This window comes from Manacus candei, unplaced genomic scaffold (assembly GCF_025592945.1).
Source record: "Manacus candei isolate 608988 ecotype Guabito, Panama unplaced genomic scaffold, ASM2559294v1 h1tg000018l, whole genome shotgun sequence".
NCBI classification, from domain to species: domain Eukaryota; kingdom Metazoa; phylum Chordata; class Aves; order Passeriformes; family Pipridae; genus Manacus; species Manacus candei.
In genome coordinates, this window is record NW_026138066.1 from 3,563,582 (window position 1) to 3,583,713 (window position 20,132).

General features: G+C 41.2%; 2 protein-coding genes across 3 annotated transcripts in view; one reads left to right on the plus strand and one right to left on the minus strand.

The window, feature by feature from the left end:
• The window catches only part of ANO4 (anoctamin 4), a 165,976-nt gene extending 164,170 nt beyond the window's left edge, over positions 1-1,806 (plus strand). Inside the window, exon 29 of one of the 2 annotated variants that reach the window (XM_051784856.1) lies at positions 1,706-1,806. The gene's annotated coding sequence lies outside the window, so the exon portion shown is untranslated. Of the gene's footprint in view, positions 1-1,672 lie in introns of both variants that reach the window. The other variant, XM_051784855.1, reaches the window with a different exon arrangement.
• A 452-nt stretch (positions 1,807-2,258) lies between these two features.
• SLC5A8 (solute carrier family 5 member 8) overlaps positions 2,259-20,132 on the minus strand; it is a 28,470-nt gene continuing 10,596 nt past the window's right edge. Inside the window, exons 7-15 of the mRNA XM_051784871.1 lie at positions 16,286-16,415; positions 14,779-14,867; positions 13,378-13,490; positions 12,016-12,083; positions 11,634-11,720; positions 10,414-10,607; positions 9,101-9,204; positions 7,486-7,571; positions 2,259-5,981 (exon numbers count right to left, since the gene is read on the minus strand). Coding sequence (XP_051640831.1) covers positions 5,850-5,981; positions 7,486-7,571; positions 9,101-9,204; positions 10,414-10,607; positions 11,634-11,720; positions 12,016-12,083; positions 13,378-13,490; positions 14,779-14,867; positions 16,286-16,415 — 1,003 coding nt within the window. The 3' untranslated portion in view covers positions 2,259-5,849. The remainder of the gene's footprint in view (positions 5,982-7,485; positions 7,572-9,100; positions 9,205-10,413; positions 10,608-11,633; positions 11,721-12,015; positions 12,084-13,377; positions 13,491-14,778; positions 14,868-16,285; positions 16,416-20,132) is intronic.

The following is a 20,132-nucleotide window of genomic DNA, read 5'->3' on the forward strand; positions in this document are numbered from 1 at the left end:
TGCAAATTAAACTTGTGCAAAATAGGCTACTGTCTATATCCTTTAGGAAATTCCCTAGCATTAAGAAATTAAAAATTTCCCAGACCACTAACCCAAAATTGTGGAGTTGTAGCTCTGAAGACTCCATAAGTGTTGTATGGAGCAATATGAATCAAAAACTCTTCCATCAGTTGTTTCTACAAGTTATTCTGGAATTAATTTGATAGAAGGACTAGAATTTGCCCTTCTGGACAGACCACACAATGCAAGACCCTATGGATGGATACCTCAAGCTTCACAAGACAACAGGAGCACTTGCACCAAGAACCATATCACCAAATTAGATCTATTGTCTTCTTTCCACTATAAGGGAGAACTGTGCTATTTCCATGAAGGGGGAAAGCTTTAATGAAAGATAATATGACTTCAGGAAGGAGAGAGTTGGAAGAAAATATGCGTACCCTCCTCTCTGTAGCCACTGCCTGCCTACACTTTTCTTCCTTGTAGCAAGAAACCTCCTCCAGTAGTGAACCACCTTCCTACATGAAGCGGATAAATGACATAGCAACTCCCTTTTATCAGCTGCTCCTGGGCCAAGCCTGAAAGTCCCATGAGGCAGCATAAGCACTGAAAGAACTTCAGGATTAGTGCATTCTGTGTTGACTCAGTGCCAAACGGAGTGGGGAGCACAGCTAGTGGTTGTAGGGCGTATTCCTGACTAATGGGGAAGTGAACTTGTTCATCTTTGCTTCAGCTTACAGCAGCTGCGGACACATCCCGCGTGGACAGTGGTGAAGTAGGATTTTTTCTGTCTCTGTAGATAGGGTGTAGGGATTAGGCAGTGTTGATCTCCAATACACACATGCCAGATGTGTTAGTATTTGCCATCCACCATCTACACTTTTGTACTGCACTGGCAGTCTGGGGACTTTTGGGCAGGATCGCTGTGCAAAGTCATATTCAGACCAAATTCACATGAACAATTGGGTTTGCTTACCCTCTGTTTTATACCTAAACCAACAGATGACAAGAGCTTAGAAACTGTTTGCTAAGTAGTAAAGTAAGACGAGTCATGCATAAAATTGTGGTCACCCATATGAGTGTGAACCTTTGCAATCTCCTGCAGTAAGATACAGCTTTGTTAACTTAGTAACTTCCAAGATCTCAACTGAAACCCAGTAGAATATAAACTGACTTTCACTCCAGAGGAACCACTTCAATAAAATGTGCTGAAACAAATAAAGTGCAGCAGAAACACAATGGATATTAATTGCTTTTGAAAGTAGTTTTCAACATAGCTACATTATGATGAATTTTCCTGACAATACATTGCTAGAAGTTGTGTCCCACTCTGCTCTAAATGAGATCATAGGTTGGCTGCTTGCCAAGCTTACACTAGTATGATGCTGCAAGGGGCTCTGACCTCCCTGGCAGACCCTGAGTACATTTCTGTCACTTTAGGTTGACCAGTCAACCCATCAAGGTTTCTCTGCTGCTGGTGTGCTGAATAGATTTCCCTGGAGTCCTTCAGAACTGTATAGCAGAACACTCAGGAAAGATGCCCTCTTTATTTATTAAGAAAACAAAAATAATAGGACAATAATAATAATAAATGGAATTTTAATGGTCTCTAGATAACTAATTTATGCCATTCCCTTCCTGATCTGATGATAGGTTTTGCTTAAACCTCCAGGTGACCATCCTCTATGTTGTTTACTTATTCCAGCTCCACAAGAGCACTACCTTCATGGGAATGAGAAAAAAATGCAACCTCATTGCATGCCACAGACATGTTACATAGCAAGCAGGACAGCACACACATTAGAGGATTTACTGTGAAATCATCTTGCAATCAGTGTAGGATTGATCTCCATAGACCACTCTTGACAGCAGCATGTACTTCATGAGCAGTTACACACCAGTTTTTAAAACTAAGGGAAAAATTGTATATTGGGACTGTTTTTCAGCCTGTTTGCTATATTTTTTGCATTCTGTCCCATGCTGGTTTTACAGATCTCAGAATAAAAAGTGTAAATGAACAACCTAGGTACTATGACAAAAGAAAAATCTAGGTACAGAACATCATCTGCATTCAAGCCACCAAATACTATGACAGAAACCATGTTTACAAATCAGGTTTTTTTTAATTTAAATCTTTCTGAGGGGAGTTACATTATTTACCATATATATAATATATATATGAAGTATATAGAGAGATTGTTTATTTGTAAATAGAAAAATTCTATAGAGAAGAATGTCAAGTTTTCACACTTTAAAAAAAATCATCAACATAAAGCCATGTTTAATGCTTGTATAATGTGATATAATAAACTTTAAAATAAATTATGCATATGAAAATTTACTGGTTGGCATTCTTTACTTCCTTTTCTATCTACCTTATTTGTTCAGCAAGCAAACAGACCAGTCAGGTAGAAGCAAATATCAATGCAACCCTAAAAGAGCCAAAACCTACCAGTGCTTTCTCTCAGTGGATCTGTTGTGTATTCACATAGTCAAATATTGTTCCTGTTAGGGTTGTTGGGGTTTTTTTTAATATTTCTACTTAAACATGTTCCTCCTTGTTTTGTCTTGTGGGTCTGCCAGATGCTGCGTGTAATTTGGACAGTGTGGACTGCTCCCACAGAATTAATTAGTTTTGAGCAACCCACATATCTTTGTCAGGTAAGGTTTTAGCTGGAAGAGATGAAAGATCGGGGTGCAGGAGTGGGATGGAGACTTCAAAAATTATCTTGCTTCTTTTACTCAGACAAGGAAGGCCCTGGCTCAGAGTCCAGCTAGCAGAGGACAGTATATGATCCCAGAGAAAATACTATTCAAAATTAATGAATTGCTTTAATTAATGATGCCAATTAAAACAAGAAGCAGATAGAAAAAAATTAAAGCAGAGTCACTTTGTAGTTCTGCAGCGGTCATGGGAGATTAGTTAGCAAGAAACAGGGTAGTTGCAGAGGTCATCTGCAAAGCTTAAGGATGTTTGTCTCTAAACCACTTACAGCAAGATATTCTTCCCAGTGAAAACTTATCTTTATGTTATGATTGTGGACCGATAGATATTACCTAGCCCAAACTTTCACTTAATACCAAAATTAAAGTTAAATGACTGCTCAGTGCTCAAATAGTGACTTCAAGCAACAAAGGGGAGGTAAGATGGTAATTTATGTGTTTTCTCTTTTATAAACAAGTATGGGAACTTTTAAACAAGTATGGAAACACTGAGAAGAAAACTCTATGTCGCTACATTTTTTAACTATGATAACCAGGAAGATTAGTCTTCATGAACAAAACCGGTAGAAGTTACAGATGATCTAAGATAGCTTAAGGCAGCATCAACTACAGCACAGTGATCTCAGCACAGAGTGGTGCAGAAAGGACATGCTGATGCTGTTTAACACGGGAGTGACCAGTCAGCCTCAGGAGAAGCATATTCAGATGGGAATTCAGCATCTGTGTTGGGAAGGCTGTAGCCATACCAGCAGGCACACAGGTCAAGTGCTTGCTGCAGGCTTCTGTTCTCTGTTCACAGCTTACTCTCTCTCACAAAGCACAGGTACACAGAGGCACACTGGTCCACTTCAGCACTCTGCAACAGCATGGAGATACCAGCACTTACCCTTTTTCAGATCTGTGGGCTGAAAGTACCCGGTAAATAAAAATTATTATATTCTAAGGCTCAAGAACTATTCCATACCACAGAATGCCATATCTATTTCTCTGTCATGAAGACAAGGTACAAGGCTGAACAAGACAAGGCAGTTGTCTTCTGAGACTCTAGAAGCATATCCAGCTCATTCAGTCAATGGGCTAATTGTCTCAGAGTGACTAGGATAGTCTCAGAACAGAGAGATTCCTGTCCTGAATCTCAGGAGACTTTATTCAGGAAGCTATTGTTTGTCTCAGATCCTAGATATAGGGACACAAGACATAACTCATGACATCTATCTCTTCACTCATACCCCTTCCACACAGCAGTTTTAGGCAATGACCCGAACACAGAACTGCAGCAGAGGAATGTGAGACAAGGGTCCTAAACTCTGGATTAGATCATGCAAACCAGTGCTTCAGGAGGCAAAGGGGAAACCTGCCCCAGTCTCATAGTTTTGTGCTGGGTTAGCCAAGGGAGTCATGTCCTTGGTGACATCCACACAGTGCCCTGTTCTCCTCTAGTAGAGGTCTGATCCTTGGAGCCCATTTTTTCATCCTCATATTTTCTGATCCTGACAGTTCATCTTATGCAGTAGATCATAAAATGCCCTCTGTCACAGGAGCACAGCAAAAAAATGATTTAGATGCTAAAGGGCCCCAGTCAAGGTAGATAAGCTAGCACTGCATCATATTCCAAGTTACAGCAGTTCAGTACTTGGCACAAATGCAGCATAACTTTTAGAAAGCATTTAAGACATGCCATCAGTTTTTCACTTGATTCTCAAGCATGACTGCTCCCTAGGCTTCACAGCTCAACTTTCCCACAATGGCTTTTATTTTCCAACTTGATTCTGCTGATGTAGAGAAGTTTTAAACATTCTTGTGTACCCATAGTAAAAGTCTGAAGTACAAAACCAACACAGTGGGTCAGAATCTATTCCCTGCTGTACCAAAGAGTGTGCAGGAGAAGGAAGTAGTGGGGGCTTTCACCCTCCCAAAACACCAGCACAGTGCAGGGTCTGTGCACAGAAGCTGTTCAGCTTCTCTTGGCAGTCCAACCAGATGACAAGCCATTCCATGGCCTGCAGCCCTGGAGAAGCCTTCACCAAATGACATCCTCTGTGATCCCTTCCCTGTCCTGTGGAACTGTGCAGGTGGCTTTGCCTGCCTGCCAAAACACACAGTGTGCTCTTGCCTGAACCAGCCTTGAATGTGAATCCCCAGAGATACAAGGACTGCCTGAATACAAATGAGTACATGAAGTTTCAGCTCACAGCTCTGGAGATAACAGCAGTGGCAACTGCAGATGCAGCCTTCCCTCTTGTCCAGTACAGCCAAAAGGGCCCTCTTCTTTATTAACATCTCTGCCACACTATGCCCAGTCCAGAGCAAGAGCAATCCTAGGCTGGCACGCTGGGCATGAAGTAGAAGAATACAGTGGTTCTGCTCTATGGTGTTGAATAAAAATCCCAATAACTCATTTCCTTCATAAGCACAAGCTCTGTAAGGGCAAGATGGGGCAGAAGAGGGAGATGGACTGTGAAGGGGACGACAGTACTGACTCTTGCCTCTACCCACCAACAAAGTCACTATTGTATCTTCCAGCAGTGAGCACAGAGGAGGAGATGCAGGTAACCAAGGAACAAGTGGCTTAATAAAAACAAACAGATGATGAAACCAGCAAAATAAATACAATCTCAGGACCAGTTCAACAAAGTAACCAGATGGCATTAAATACAGCTCCTGTACCAAAAAAAAAGAACACTTGTTTCCTGCAATCTGATAGTCCCACAACCCTAATCTCTTAATATTTTCAATGCCTTAAAAGACAAAAGAAAAACACAAACCAGAAAAACAGCCATGTCTGGGGGAATAGTACTCTTCCCAAATAAAAAATTTACTCTGAGGGTGAAATGAGATTGAAAGCAGGTATTTTCCAGGAGGCTCAAGAATATCTGGCAAATATTTCACATAGAAACATTGCCTTAAACCCTGTCACCAAGATCCAGAGTGAGAGAGTGAGGAAATACAAGAAAGACCTGATTCCTTTCTTGACTAATGTCAAGGTCATACAAGGGCAACGGTGCCACAAAGCTCTGCAGACGCCTGCCCATGACCCAAGCAGAGCTGGTAACCGACCCAGAACAGGAATGTCAACAGTGCTTTGCATGAGGAAAACTGTCTTCGTGGGCTGACGTTGCCTTGTGTCACATATGAAGACCATTGACTTTGTTCTTATCACTTGCAACATCCATTTCAATGTGGCTGAAAGCAGGATTATCAGTTCCTTCGTCTGCCATGGTAAATGGTTTACAGTTCAACACTTCCACATTCTCTGGCTAAAAAACAAAAGACAAAAGCTGTGCTGTGAAGCAGAAGGAACAGTCTTCCTCTCTTTGACCTGCATGCCAGCAGTCAGTCCTGACATACAGGGTGCCTTGCAGGAAAACACATGTTGGCTGCTGACAGAGCGCAAACACTTACTCATTGCAGTAGATGGTATTTTTCAGGGGCATGGAAAGTTTCTTATTGCATAAGGTACTAGTTGTGTAAAATGCTCTTGTCACATAAAATGTTATTGTCCTGCAAATTGGCTGAAGTGGCTTTGGGAGTCCAAAGTTCTAATTGCTGTTTTCATGTCTAATGATACCAGGTCTTTGAGCTCTTTACTCCCAACCCTTCATCCTTGCCCCATTTTTGACAGGAAGAGCAGATTAACATGCATCATCGCTTTGATGTTCCATTTCTGATAAACATAATGGATGTTGAGCTCTTCATATGCAGAAAGTTGCTCAGTTCACCCTGTCTTTTTTATCTCAACAACTTTCTGCATTATTTGTGATGCCAAACCACTTGTTATCCAGCTCTTAGCCATATAAAAGACATACTTATTTCTGACTCCAGCCATAAAATAAGTATGGCTGTGGACATTAGCTTCCATGTGGGTGGTGGATTATTTTTTTTTGCAAAAGACTTCCAGAATTAAATTCCCAGATAGTGGAAACAGATGTTGGCCCATTAAAGACAGTGAATAACAGTAACTCAACAGCTGGCCTCCAGTACTGACATGGGCAAACAGCATTACAATAGCATGGTAAAAAATCCCTTTTTTTCATTGGTGTTCTAGTTTTCTTATCCCAAAATTGAAATACATAGGATCATACTAAAAGGAGTTGTCAGTATAGAGGAAAAACAGCTTGTAAGCTGGACCACCTCAAAGAGACAATCACTGCCTATAGTGTAGCACCTGAAAAGCACTGAACAAAGCTGAGTTTGAATGTTCAGCTGATGATATTGATTGAAAACTGATCTGTAGTTTATTTACAAAAAAAATAATTCTCCTGTATTGTCCCTTCTAAGAGATGTTATTACCCAATAATGCTTCCCCTTTTCTTTTATCTTGGGGAGGGAGGGAGGAAACAGATACACTGACTAGAAATGTTTTCTCTCAAACAGTAGCCAAAGTTACAAAAAAATCCAGACTTTAGAGAACATACTACAAACAAAGGAAGCTTTGATGAATCCAAAGTGTGCCTTGAGGCATCTTCCAAGAGGCTAGTTAGGGAGTATTTTAGCAGAAACATAGAGAACAACTGTCCCTTTTCTCAGTTGATGCTCTGTTGCTGACTGAAGTCAAGCTGTGGCAAAACATAACTTCCTCGCCTATGGGAGTTGTCTTACTCCTACCAACCCTGAGCTCTGATACTGCCTTAAAGCAGATAGTCATATCAGGCAGCATCAGGTGCTATTCATCCTGGTGGGAAAAAAGCAAGATTAAGACTGTTTGGCTTTGTCCATGGGAGGAAAGATTGATTTAAATCAAAGATGCACAATTACACTTACTGTCTCTGATTTAGATCGGGAGAAGTTGGACAGGAAATCTTCCTTGGTCAGCAGGAATTTACGATCTGTGTTCTGCTTTAGTCCTCCTGCAAAACAGACACGTTTCAGTAATTTCTTTACAAAGATATATATCCTGCACCTCCCAATATATAAAATGATCCCTCAAGGTCTATTTGAAATGCCTTAGCCATTTCCCAGCATCCTAGGTCCTCCTCAGATTTCCTATTTTGGAAAAAAAACATAGAATCTGCCAATGATCAGAAAAGAATCAATCACATATGATTATGTCTGAGATTAGCCTGCCAGTCCAGGAGCTGTGCTGCCCTGGGCCCTGAGCCCCAGTTCTCAGCTCCTTGTCAGCAAGACTCCTGTCTCCAAACTCACCAGCAATTTTTATAGTGAATTATTTAAGGGCAGCCGTAACGTGGGGGGATGAAGGTTAACGGAATGTTTGGGCATTTTTAAGGCATGGAAGATTATCTATCCTTGTGAGGAAAATAAAGGAGATGTAAGTGTTGGGAATTAGCTCTGCTTGCCACCTGAGGCTTAAATGGGATCTTGCTCCACAAGTAGGGTGACATTGTGGTTGGGTAAGTTCTTTTGTGTTTCTGTTTCTTAGGCTCAGTATTCCTCATCTGGATTTACTGAGTTGTCTGGTTTTCAGGCTTTATTTCATGGCCTGTAAGTAACCTGATCCCAGGCTGGTAAAAAGCAAAATTTGGCTACAAGCATCACTATAGCAATGGGAAGAGCATGAGATTGGAAGAAAGTGGGGAGCAAATCTTATAAAAACTTAAAAGGAAAAGGGTAAAAGTGTAGCTTGTACTTATTAGTTGCAAGGCAGAGGGAAGCTAATGGAAGTGAGTTTATTTGCTGAGTTTGGAGTTTCATAGCTGTGGATCAGACCAAAAGTTAGAAATCTAACAGCCTTGAAGTTTAGGGCTGTCATAGGAACCCGGTTGGGGATACTGGGTAAAGCTGTGAAAGCAGCTGCTTTTTTGATATTTCTGCCATGCGTGAGGTGGATGACAAGTGCATGTTGCATCTCACCTGGATGCAAAAGTAGTGAGGTCACAGGCTGGAGCTGAAGTCCTCACTCTTACCCATGGGGTGCTGCTTTTTCCCTTGTGCAAAAGGACAGGGAAACAGAAAGAAGCTAACGTAGCCATGCAGCTCTTAGGCACATTCTCGGGGAATGTGGTGAAAAGCATGCACTATATAGGTGCAGGCAATAACCCTTGAGTGCTCTGAACTCACTGAAAGTAAAAGTGCTTTTGTCCTCTAGAAGCATGGGTGTATTGTCCTTGCTTGGAGCTGTTGATGTTCAGGGACAACCCTTAAACCTCCAGCCTCTGCTGGCATCTAATAAAACAGGAAAGACAGATGTCTTACACTTTTTTTTCCCCTCAGGTTTACAAATATGCTAAAACTTGTTTCTCCTCAGAAACTTGAAGTAACTTTTGTTGTAAGCAGAGACCAAGAATGGGATGCAGAAGGGCTGAGGGAAGGAAATTATATTTAGGATGGTAACACAGTGCTTGCAATGACAGCTCTCTGGTCGTCTTAGTTTGACAGAGATCTAAGACACATTCAGTCACAGCTTTGGAACTAGTACCTGTTAGGAGGCTGATAATTATTCCCACAAGTACTGTGATAAGTGTCCCAAGTGTGCTGAAGTAGAGGTAAGACAAGGAATACCAGTTGTCTGCCAGGGCAGGCCTGAAATAGAGCAGAAAAAGTGTTAATCTTTCTTTCCTGTTCCAAGCACTTTGAAAATGTCTGTTTCCAGACAGTCTATAAATACAGAGTTTCTTCTGAACCAAGCAGCCTGGTAATCTTGAACTACCTCCATACAATAATATGTGCATTGCAAATTTGTTTCAAAATTCATAGGACAAGTTCCTTCGCAAGAAAGGAGGCTGGTCAGTACAGTGAGGCAACGCGTGAGACAGAGCAGGTGAAACAGGACAGTCCTGTCTTTGTTATGAACCAAGGGCACAGTTGAACACTCCAGTTATCCAGATTAAGGGATTGTTTCTTTCTGAAGGGTGAGGTTATTTAAAGGAAGGGACACAGAAAAAAAACACACGAGGAAATCAACCCTGTACAGCCCTAAACAGCCAGAAACAATAGAGCAACTGTCTATACCTTATTTTGTTCTCCCTGACTGTGTGCTCTGTCACAACAGCTGCTTCCCTGCAGTCAGGAGCAATGCTGGAGGTCTCATGCAAGAGGTGTAGTATATGAAACTGGATACTGGGCACCCATGTGTGTATCAGGGTACCTCTTGACTGTGCAATGCTCTTAAGGGGTAAAGATTTGGAAACCCTACAAATGTCTTTGTTCAGTTTCTTTCTGTTCCTGGTGTTCCCTATATTCCCATTCATAACTGTTTAATTTAATTGTGATTGTCCAGAATAAGACATATGGTAATTGAAGAATGGAGGAAATTCCTTGTGTTGTGTCCTTTGTATGGATTACAACTTCTGAACTTCCTGAATAGAATTATTCTGCATAGACAAGTTGCTGTAGGTAGAGCTGTTAAACTGGTAAATTGCCCTTTAAATGCCTACTCCTTTAATTTATGTGACAGTCTGTGGAAGTTAATCTAATAACTATAAATGTTATTTTTGTTTAACATTGTGGTTCACAGTAAGGCATATCCAAGCCTTTAGACTCTAATATTGAATTGAAGCTTTTCAGATCAATAGGAAGATTCATTTTGACTTCTGTTCTGTGATAACTCAGACAAACTTAATTTTCACAGGAAAATAAAAAAAAAAAAAACCAGAAGAAACTTCTGCATCTTAAATAGCATGGTAGGTAAATCAGAGAGGAATAGTTATAGTAACCCAAATGCTCTGCAGATGTTTGTGTTGCTTTAAAACAATTACACATTTGCTGATTGCACTTGATGAACTCATATACCTCTCTGCAGTTGGTGTGCTGAATATTGTTGTTAATGGAATTTCTGTTGATGTTATATTTCCTGAAGATATATTACAGCCTGCAGTTGAGAGATACAGTGGCTTGGTCCTCTCTGGGAGTGGAGGATAAATCTGAGATCCAATTCCGACCCAAAGTGAAATAGCGAAGCCACTGACAAGACCCACAAATGCACCCTGCAAAATAAAAAATGAAACTTGGATTTACATGAAAAGCATAAGGATTTTGAAAGAAACAACTAGACAAGAAACAGTCAAGATAATCTAAACTGTAGGCTCCATGGCAGAAATGAAATATACAGTTGGGAAGAGCTGGGGACTTTACTTCATTCCCCTTTTGGAACATACAATGTTTCCTCACAGATCCTGAGCATACCTCTTTTTATTTGGCCACTAGGTCTTTATAATCAAAGGATAACTTTGGCCTGCATAGTATATGGGAAAATCCTGCTTTATCTGAGACCCTCCTTGAACAAACACAGAAGCAATTTTTCCATTTTCTTACCTGACCTGTTTTTGTGAAAACTCTCTCCTACATCAGGCATAGGTGGATTTTTTGGCTGACACTTTGTGATTTTTTTTTTTTTTTTGTACTTTAGTATATGTATAAAATTTGCAACTGCAAAGAGACAAAGCTTAGTGATTAGTGAACATCTCAGGATTACTAAATAGCAATCCTGCCAGACTATCCCATGGACCATATTAACAAAGTTCGTAAAATCCTTTTTTGATGGAATAGTGTTTTCCTCTGGAAATGATAATTTCACAATACTGAAGCACTCCGAAAATACCCCAATTTGGGCTGCAAGCCCTTAGGCCTCATTTTTCCAGCCTGACCCCCTTTTGCTCAGACAGGTCAGCATTCTCTCAGCCTATTGGTTGTTCAGCTACATGTCAAGATGCATTGTTCCCTGCTTCTAAAACTATGGCTTTAATAAATCCTTGTCATAGTTCCATTTTTATTCAGAATATTTTCCCCCTTCTGGACATGTAAATCTCTTCATGGGATGGAAATTTAAGAGTCTATACAGTCCTATTCATCATTTCCTTAGGAAAAAGAAGAAAGGGAGCAAAGTGTAATGTCCTCACGGGAAGTACCAAAGACATCTCCGTGCTGCCCAATATATTGGTGGAAGAGGATGAAGGAGATGCCCAAAATTGTCAAAAAATTTTGGACAAACAGGTCTTTAAATTTCTACTTACAGTTCCATTTGCAAAGGAGCAGAGGATTCCCAAGGCAAACAATCCTAAAAGGGGGCCACCGACCATGCCAAAAATGCTGAGTGCTGCCTGAGGAAGGAAGGGAGTCTGCTATCAGGTGCTGTGCACAAAAGGCAAAGCCTCCAAAGTGACAAGAAGGGAAGACATTGAGAAAGAAATCATGAGAATTTTTTTAACTGGTGTGTACTCAGCTGCCAGGTATAGTTACACGGGTGCTTAAAGCAGAGGTTGAGCCATGGGTGGTTTGAGGTCAGTACCCAACGAAGAATAAAACTAACCTCATAATGGTATCCAGCAATTATTTTCTTACATAATTCATTCTGGATCATTCAACATGGGCATGAAAAAGCTGTCTGACACTTACCTGCAACAAGGCTCCCAGGAGAGATGCCACTGCAGCCATAGCAATACAGACTCCACCGTAAAACAGGCCTGTGTGGGAAAAGCAAAACAATGCGCAAATCTGCCAAAGTTTGAAAATCACCAGTAGAAAGGTTTATGTCTAACCCAGCATGGCCTCGACATCTACAAGATAAACCTGCTAGTATCTAGATTTTTAATAAGAGAGCCTGAATTGGCCAAAAGGTCAGCTTTCTGCTTACGTTAAGAGGAGAACATGCAAACTTGACAAAATCTTCTTCCTGTATAGTACCAAAGATTAGTTACTAAATGGCAGCCATATGGATTAGTCATAGTGGCAATAACACATATTATTTATATTCCTCAGCTAATCTCCTGGGTCATTGTCCTTATTTTGAGGGCATGATTTTTGCTTCTCAGTCTAAAGTCTTTGGAGCAAAAAAGTAAATGCTGGTAGATTACTGGGAGCTGGCACCATGACAAAGAACATCCTGGGTCACCAGGATATAGAGTGTCTTCCCAGGACCCATAAAACCGGATTACTTGTTTTTTCCACCTCCGTCCCTGATGAGTTTCACTGCATAAGCAATATGTTAATCCCACTATTTAATGTGATGTGTCAGGCAACTGACACATGGTATGACAAACAACAATTTTGGCATAAGCATTGTTTGCAATAATGTTTAAGAAACTTCCCTCAGGTGAAAATATTTAATACTTGTTACCCTACCATCAGTATGTTGTGCTCACTGGTATGGCCTGTGAAAGCATGTTGGAACTGTGGTATTTCCATGCTTACTACAAACACTTTCCTGGGCTACACCTGCAGCTGGACACAGACAGTACAGCTAGCAGACATGGTGATTGCACTTCACAGATTTAAACCATCTGCTCAGCCTAGTTTTGATCCTCTTTGAGCTACATTAAGCAGAGGAGCTAAACACAGTGACAGTCTAAGAGTATATCAGAGAAGATGTGAAGTTTTTCATTCTCTGGAATATTTCTGGGACACAATGCTATTGCTTGCATATCAGTTCAAAAGGTTTGTTAGAAAACTGTTTCCTATGCTTCTCATTTTTGACAAATGAAAGAAAAATAGCTAAGATATTTGGGTTTGTAGTGCTGCAAATCAATATTGAACACAAGGTCTTCCTTCTTAAAGACCTAACAAGATTCTTTTTCTTAAACTCACTTATTCCCCATTTGTGTAAGACCTACGCAGGTGATCTCATCTCCCCCAGATGTTGCACCAACATAGTCCCACTACTGTGAATTATTTACTCCTGACTTACACTATCATAAGAGAGATCTGAATCAAGCCCTCACTTCATAAAGCAAAAGCAGAAAAGATGTTTTCCAGACATACTCATCCCCATGGAAATCCATGACAACTTCTTTTCAGAGAGCGATCTGAAGTAGGGCTTAATGAGGTCTTCAACAGTCACGGCAGCCAGAGCATTGATGCTGGAGGACACCGTACTACAGAAGGCAAGATTTATATCATTTTTTTTTATCTTAGAAGGTGAAATCATAGATAACAGGTGGGTTACTGGCAGAGAGAAACTGCCACTGTCTAGAACAGTGTCAGAAAACTAATGTAACTGCTGTATTGGTCAAAATAACTTATTATTCCAGGTAATGCAGTTAATAGCTTACAAAAATTGTTTAAAAAAATTACTCTTGGTGAAGACGAAGAAAATTCTGATGAAAAGTTGAGCTGGGCCCGGAGAAGTCAATGAAAATATTTATGCCTAAGCTGTAAACACTACTGGTATATGTTATACCTTCATAAATGATCTACAGTATATATCTATGAAGGTAAAATTCCCACTTACTTTGAACTCACTCTGAGAGGAGGATTCAGATAACCTAATTATGGTCATCTAAAAATTAGGGATCTAATTGATGAACTATTGTAGGCTCCCTGTGGGGTCAGAGAAACCAGCACTCCTAAGACACAAAGTCAGACCGATGATCTTGTGTCTGTGTACCTTGTTCTTGCAAGCCACCGACTCTTCTTCAGCATGTGAAAACAATCTTGGCTGTTTCCTCTATTTATGTAGCTACAAGTACTCAGAACAAGAAAGTTTATTCTGGTGTCACATTCATAAGTTTCTTCATTTTTATCTGCCTATTCAAAGAATTCCTTGGGATAGACAATGTTTCCCAAAAGGTACTCGTTGGGAAAGCGGAACAAAACACTTCACACTATGGAATAGAAGGGTATCAATTTGTCTCCTACAGTAAAAATATATAGTGATCATTGTTTCATGGGATTCATTCAAGACAATCAGAAGCCCAGGAACCCTGGAAAAGAAAACTCTAAAGATCGAGGGTGAGGAAAGGCAGATGGTTTATGTTATGCAGATTTGAAACTGGAAAATTAAAGACAAGCAGTAGGAAATTTCCCCAAATTGTAGCTATTTGGTGTAACTACCATTTATAATACTCAAAAATTACTATAGCACAGGGGCTTTAAAAGCACAGCACAGAAAGGGGGATTTGTTAGTGATATACATCACACGTAGCTAGCCGTTTCCTCATGTTAATAGGGAAATCCAAGCAGCTTTCAGTCCTAGGACCTCAGAGCAGCACTGTTGGAAACTATGGATTTTTAAGGTGCATCATCAGAGATGTTATAGTGCTTTTTTTGAAGAATAAAAATTTGCAAGATAAAAAACTGAAATGCTAAAGTTTTAATATAAATGGAACTTTAGCTCCAACAAAAAAAGGAAGAAAGATAGTAGTTTCTAAATTATTAAATTACCTTAATGTCCCACTGTAGGCACTAGCCACAAAAAGCCCTGGCACTCCCGGAAAATCGCGCAGGATATCCAGCACCAGGTATGGCATTAGCTGAAAAATTCAGAGTAAGAAGTATTATCATCTTGCCCTAATTTTTCATTTTATCACTGTATTATTTTTGTTAATAGACCTTCTCACTGGCATTCTGTCCAACTGTTCTAATTTTTAATGTCTCATTTTGCTCCGATTATTGGTTTTCTACAGAGAAACTTTGTTTCCAGTGACAATGGTATAGGAAGCTAGTGTTGGGCAGCAGGTAGTCTGTTGAGGGGATTGGATGCCACCGTAGATGCTTTTTCTGCTGTTGACTCCACAAAAAGGTTTTTATATACAGTCCAATAACCTCAAGGTACCTGAAAACAACTTCATTATTGGAAAGTGTGAGATATTTTTTGACCTTTGCAACATTTGAGGGCTGGAAAGAGAGAGAAGAATTTTAAGATTTTCTTCCTGAGAACCATTTTTTTTTTTCACAGACAAGTCGGTCTTCTTAGTATCTTGCTTCCAGTTTCTACCAAAAGAATTTGACTGACAGGAACAACTTAATTTCCTTCAGGTTTCCACCTTGGCTCTCATTTTATTTTTCCCTTAAAGACCAGGTGGTCCTGCCTCAGGTGCTCCATTGTCTGTGCTCTTCTCCTGGCTTTCCAGCTTACTGTACACTGGAGCGTTATCCAGAGCCTGTGATTATCTTAGCCTTAAACATGCAAATAAAAGGCATTTGATTTCCATGGACCCTGACTCTGGCCAGTCTATGGGCTCTCAGAACTCTTATTCCTCAGGTAAGTCTGCTGCTCAAGGTCTATTTAGGGAGAGGTTGCCACCTGTGATGAGGTGGTTTCTCTGCAGCACAGTTTGATTGCCCAGCTCTCCTCCGAAGGAGGGAAGCATGCTCCATCACTAGTGAACAACTGCCTGCTGGTAGCCTTTCTCCAGGTGTATGCTTTTGGCACGATAATGTTTTGAGTCTGAAAAGGCTTTTGCACAGAGCAATTTACGTTGGGTGACACAAAGCAGCTCACCAGGACTCACAGCCACTCACAAGGGCACTGCTGCTCCAGCCTCTTCCCTTCACTTCTCTTCAAAGCGGTTTCATGTAACACTGACATTCCTGGGCCCATTTTGGGTGAAAAACCCAAACATTTGCAGAGAAGGGTGGACTGAGCACTCTCTACAGTGCTGCTCTCCCTGCTGCCCTCCTTAGCAAGCACTGAGGGACCTGCAGCTCCAGCACAGCTGGAGGATGAAGGGACTGAACAGTGACAAGGATGGACCTGCTGCTTTCTCCAGGATATTTCCTCCCACTGTGGACTCAGCTTAATTCCTTGGTGTTACAGACTCGCCCAATACAGGACTCCAGCATGTCGTTATTCCCAACCCCCTGACTCTTGAACTGCCTCCGTTTGGTTCTTATGGCTGCAGATGAAGGATGCCCTCTCACCACTTTCTGCCAAAATGTGGGGCCCTACCTGGTCGAGTGCTGACACCTGCTTGGCTGTCCATGGGTCACAGTCTTTGTAGATGGAGTAGAGGGCCAGCCCACACAGTGCGGCACAGGCCATTATTGCCCAGAGTCCCAACAGGTTGATGTAGAGGGACCTGCATTGACATACATGCAAACATAGAAACATGGATCACATTAGAGCTCTATGTCCCACAAAAGACCCCGTCAGTGCCAAGCAAGCACACACTCATTCCTGCACTGAGGAGACCTGCTGGTTGGTGACTGCCTGCCAGCAAGAGTGACTCCCAGCATTTCACCTGGTGTGAGATCACGGTTCTAAATGTACAAACGACACTTCTGGTATTGGTGGCGCAGTCTGAGGCTCAGTCCCTGACAAAGCCTGCTCTGGAGATGATGGGAGTGATATGGCAATCACCATGTTTCATCATGTGCAGGAGTTGTATAATGCAGGCAGCAGGTCAGAGGATTCTCCTTCCCCCATGCCACACCCCTTGACAAACCCTAAGTAGATTTATAAGGCGGGGTGCCCCAGATTCAAGTGTGGGATACCTTTTAGTCAGCACCAGCACTCCTGGAGCTGTAGTGCAGGGCTCATATAATGCTGGAGTTGCTTTGTAAAGCTACAGATCTCCCATTTCCTCCTGAGACAGTCTCTGTGGGAGGCAGCAGTGAGGCACTGGGACCTGGAACCTTGTCTGGAGCTGCCTATGGCTGCCACTTCCAGGAAGCAGAGGTTTGTCAGCAACCTCAGGGCTTTACTAACTAAACCGTTTAGTAACTAACCAACTTGGAGTCTAGTATCATCCAGATACCCCATCACCTTTCTACATCCTGAGGGGAGCTTCAGGTTCAGCTAATGGTGAGACCAGAAATGCCTTTTCATCAGGCATTAATGCTGCTTTTGCCACACACAGCAGGCAGCTTCTACTGGCAGTGAAAAACACATTCTTCTTCTCCTCACCCAGAGAGGGCTTTTGCCTCCCATCTAACTTTTCAATCTTCTCAAATGTTTCTATGTTCTTGGTGACTCCTGGATCACAAAGTTCTTTTCACCTAGGGTGGTCAGTTCAAGCAAACATACCCACTGGGAGCTTGGCCTTGAAAAACAACGTTCCTTTCCAGCAGTTTTCTCCCAGTTATCTGTGTATCACTGAGAGCGATTTAACTACCTGATAGACCACATACTCTGGACCTGTGCCAATTGCTAAGATCTCCTCTGGGAGGACTTTTGGTTTCTGTGTAAATACATCCATGCTTGCACTGCTTCAGGAGGCCTTTTAGTGCTTTTGATTACTAAGAAGGTGAAGGGCACCAGTCTTTGGACTGCTCTAGAGGACCAGTAGGATGAATGAAGAGGTAAACCTAACTTTATAGGCCTTGTTAGGCATTGAAATGGACATTTTCAGAATGGCATAATGTAGATTAACAATTTGAACTATCAGCTGGTAAGCACAGTATAAGTTCTTATATAAGACCTACACAAAAACTGATTTACACATAGTATGGGAAACTGCATTTTTGCTTTGTATTTGCTATTAGGGGTGGTCTAAACACAGCACCAGCAGCCCTTTAAATTTCTCTCTAGCCTAATTTAGTAAAAATGGTCTTCTTCTCTTAGATGCTTACACATTGTTTGGATGTCTTGCATCTATTTAGCTGAAGCTGTTCCTGCATTGGCATAATCTACGTTGATATACAACACTCAGAAGCTGATTTAGCACAAAATTTAACGAATGAGCTAAATCAATCCAGCTCTTTTGAACAGATGTAATAGCAGAATCAGCCTAGAACCTCTAGCAAAGATTAGAAATACAAGAGAAACACAAGGAAGCAAAATAAATTGTTTGTCGGAATCCAGCAATTCTTGTTTTTAAACTGCATCAGTGTTTGGCAGTGAAAAGAGAGATGGTTTTTTCCTTCTGATTTACATCCTAGCTCATGGTACACCCTATGACTAAGCACTGGAGTATAATAATTGTAGCGCTGTTGGAGGGAGGTTTTCCCACTTATTCTGCATGAGTAACATGGGGTGGAGTTTGGCCGAAGTAGGAACTGTGACTGTGTAAGGCTTATTTTCAATCGTTTGTTTCAGTCTGGCTCTAAGACTTTGGCACTGAGGCATGCCAGATGGCCTTGAAAGGAAAGCAGAGAAAAATGTGTTAGTAACCCATATTTTTCTGCCAGTGTAGCTCTCCTGCTCTGAGTGCCTACTATGGTTCAGATAAAAGCGTTATGTTCAATTTGGCTAGTGATTATTTGAGGACGACAGCATGTGCTCATACCTACTGGTGTGTTTCTTGAGTGGGGTGAAATCCTTTCCCAAAGCCTAAGAAAATTCCTATTCTTGTGTCACTGTTAAGGGCCTTCCCAAAACCTGCATCTGTGAAAGAATTATTTTCTCAGCTCTGCTTTATTACTGTGCTTTCTCTTACAAAACCTTACAGTAAATGTCATTGGGGTACAAAACCCTATTACTTTGACCTGATGACATTTTGCACTTCTATGTACAGGTTAAATGGCAATAAGAGATACAGGCCAACAGCATAACCTGCCAGATGTGTCTAATTACATTTGCAAATGAACTAGATAGTCACCACAGAATGGCATTGTTTATAGTTGTGACAAGCTGCAACCATTATACAAAATGATTTCTCCATGCAGGGGAAATATCCCGCACAAATGAAGTACAAGCAAGATGATGTCATGGAGTCCAACCACCCATGCCAGCAGGACAGGACTATACTGATTAAGGCTGTGCCACTGTTAATATGGTATGAGCTATAAATCCCATCCAAACCCCTGCAGAAATAGATAGCCTCCAGTCCCAGTCAAAGCTGCCACAACAGCTCAGAAATCTACCCAGAAGCTGCGATGGTGCCAGATTTCCTTTAGTCACTCTCTGCTTCTGGGATGCCCTGGAGGTGTCTCTCCTTGCAAAGACAGTAGGGAGAGTGTGAGAGAGAGGCACAGCCCTACATGGAGCAGGTGCTAGGGAAGAACAGCCTCACTGGCACACAAATCTGGCACAATGTATGTGGCTGTTCTCCCATATGCAATCATTCCAGGCAGCATTACAGATGTGGGATGTACCTCCTGCCTCTGCAGTGTTGAGAACCTAGAACCTACCCATGTGTCAGAGATTGTGGAGAAGCTATCTGGTGTGTTGGAGCTGTGGCAGTGAATGCTGGAGCTGTGCCTGATAACAAGCATCAACTCATTCCTGTCTGCAGCATGAATGGCTGAAAAGTAGATTTTCTTTATTGATATAACCAAAACATTTCAGTTGTAAACTGTGTGTGATTTTGTGGGCATTTTGCAAACTTTATGAAGTGAAAGCCTTTATAAAACTCCTCTGTATGCCACTGTACCATAGAATGTATAGGGACTATAGTTATGATGTGTGTTTCTATGTTTCTTCTAAAAAGGGACTTCATGAGATCGCTAATAATTCTTAAATCCTGAGCTGTGAACTAATGGAATGATACTAAAGATAAAGGTAAAATAACAGATCTAGTAGATATACTCCGTTCTAGAGTAAAGGCTCATCAGAAATTTTTACATTCAAAGAAAACAGAACCTTCTGCCAGTTTGCATAGTTAATTCTTAAAAAAAAGTCATGATTATTATGAACCCAAAATACACGATTCCTCAGCAGTTTTATCACTGAATAAGACATTTCTGCATTTTCTCATGCCTATACTCATTGTTAAGGAAAAATTTTTTAATCTTTACTTATGCAAAATCCACACACAATGACTTAGGTTTAGCAGAACAGCAATTCAAGATACTGTCTTGATGTGACTTCAGCACAAGTACTTTATATTTAGTCTTTAGGTTGGACATAAACTTAA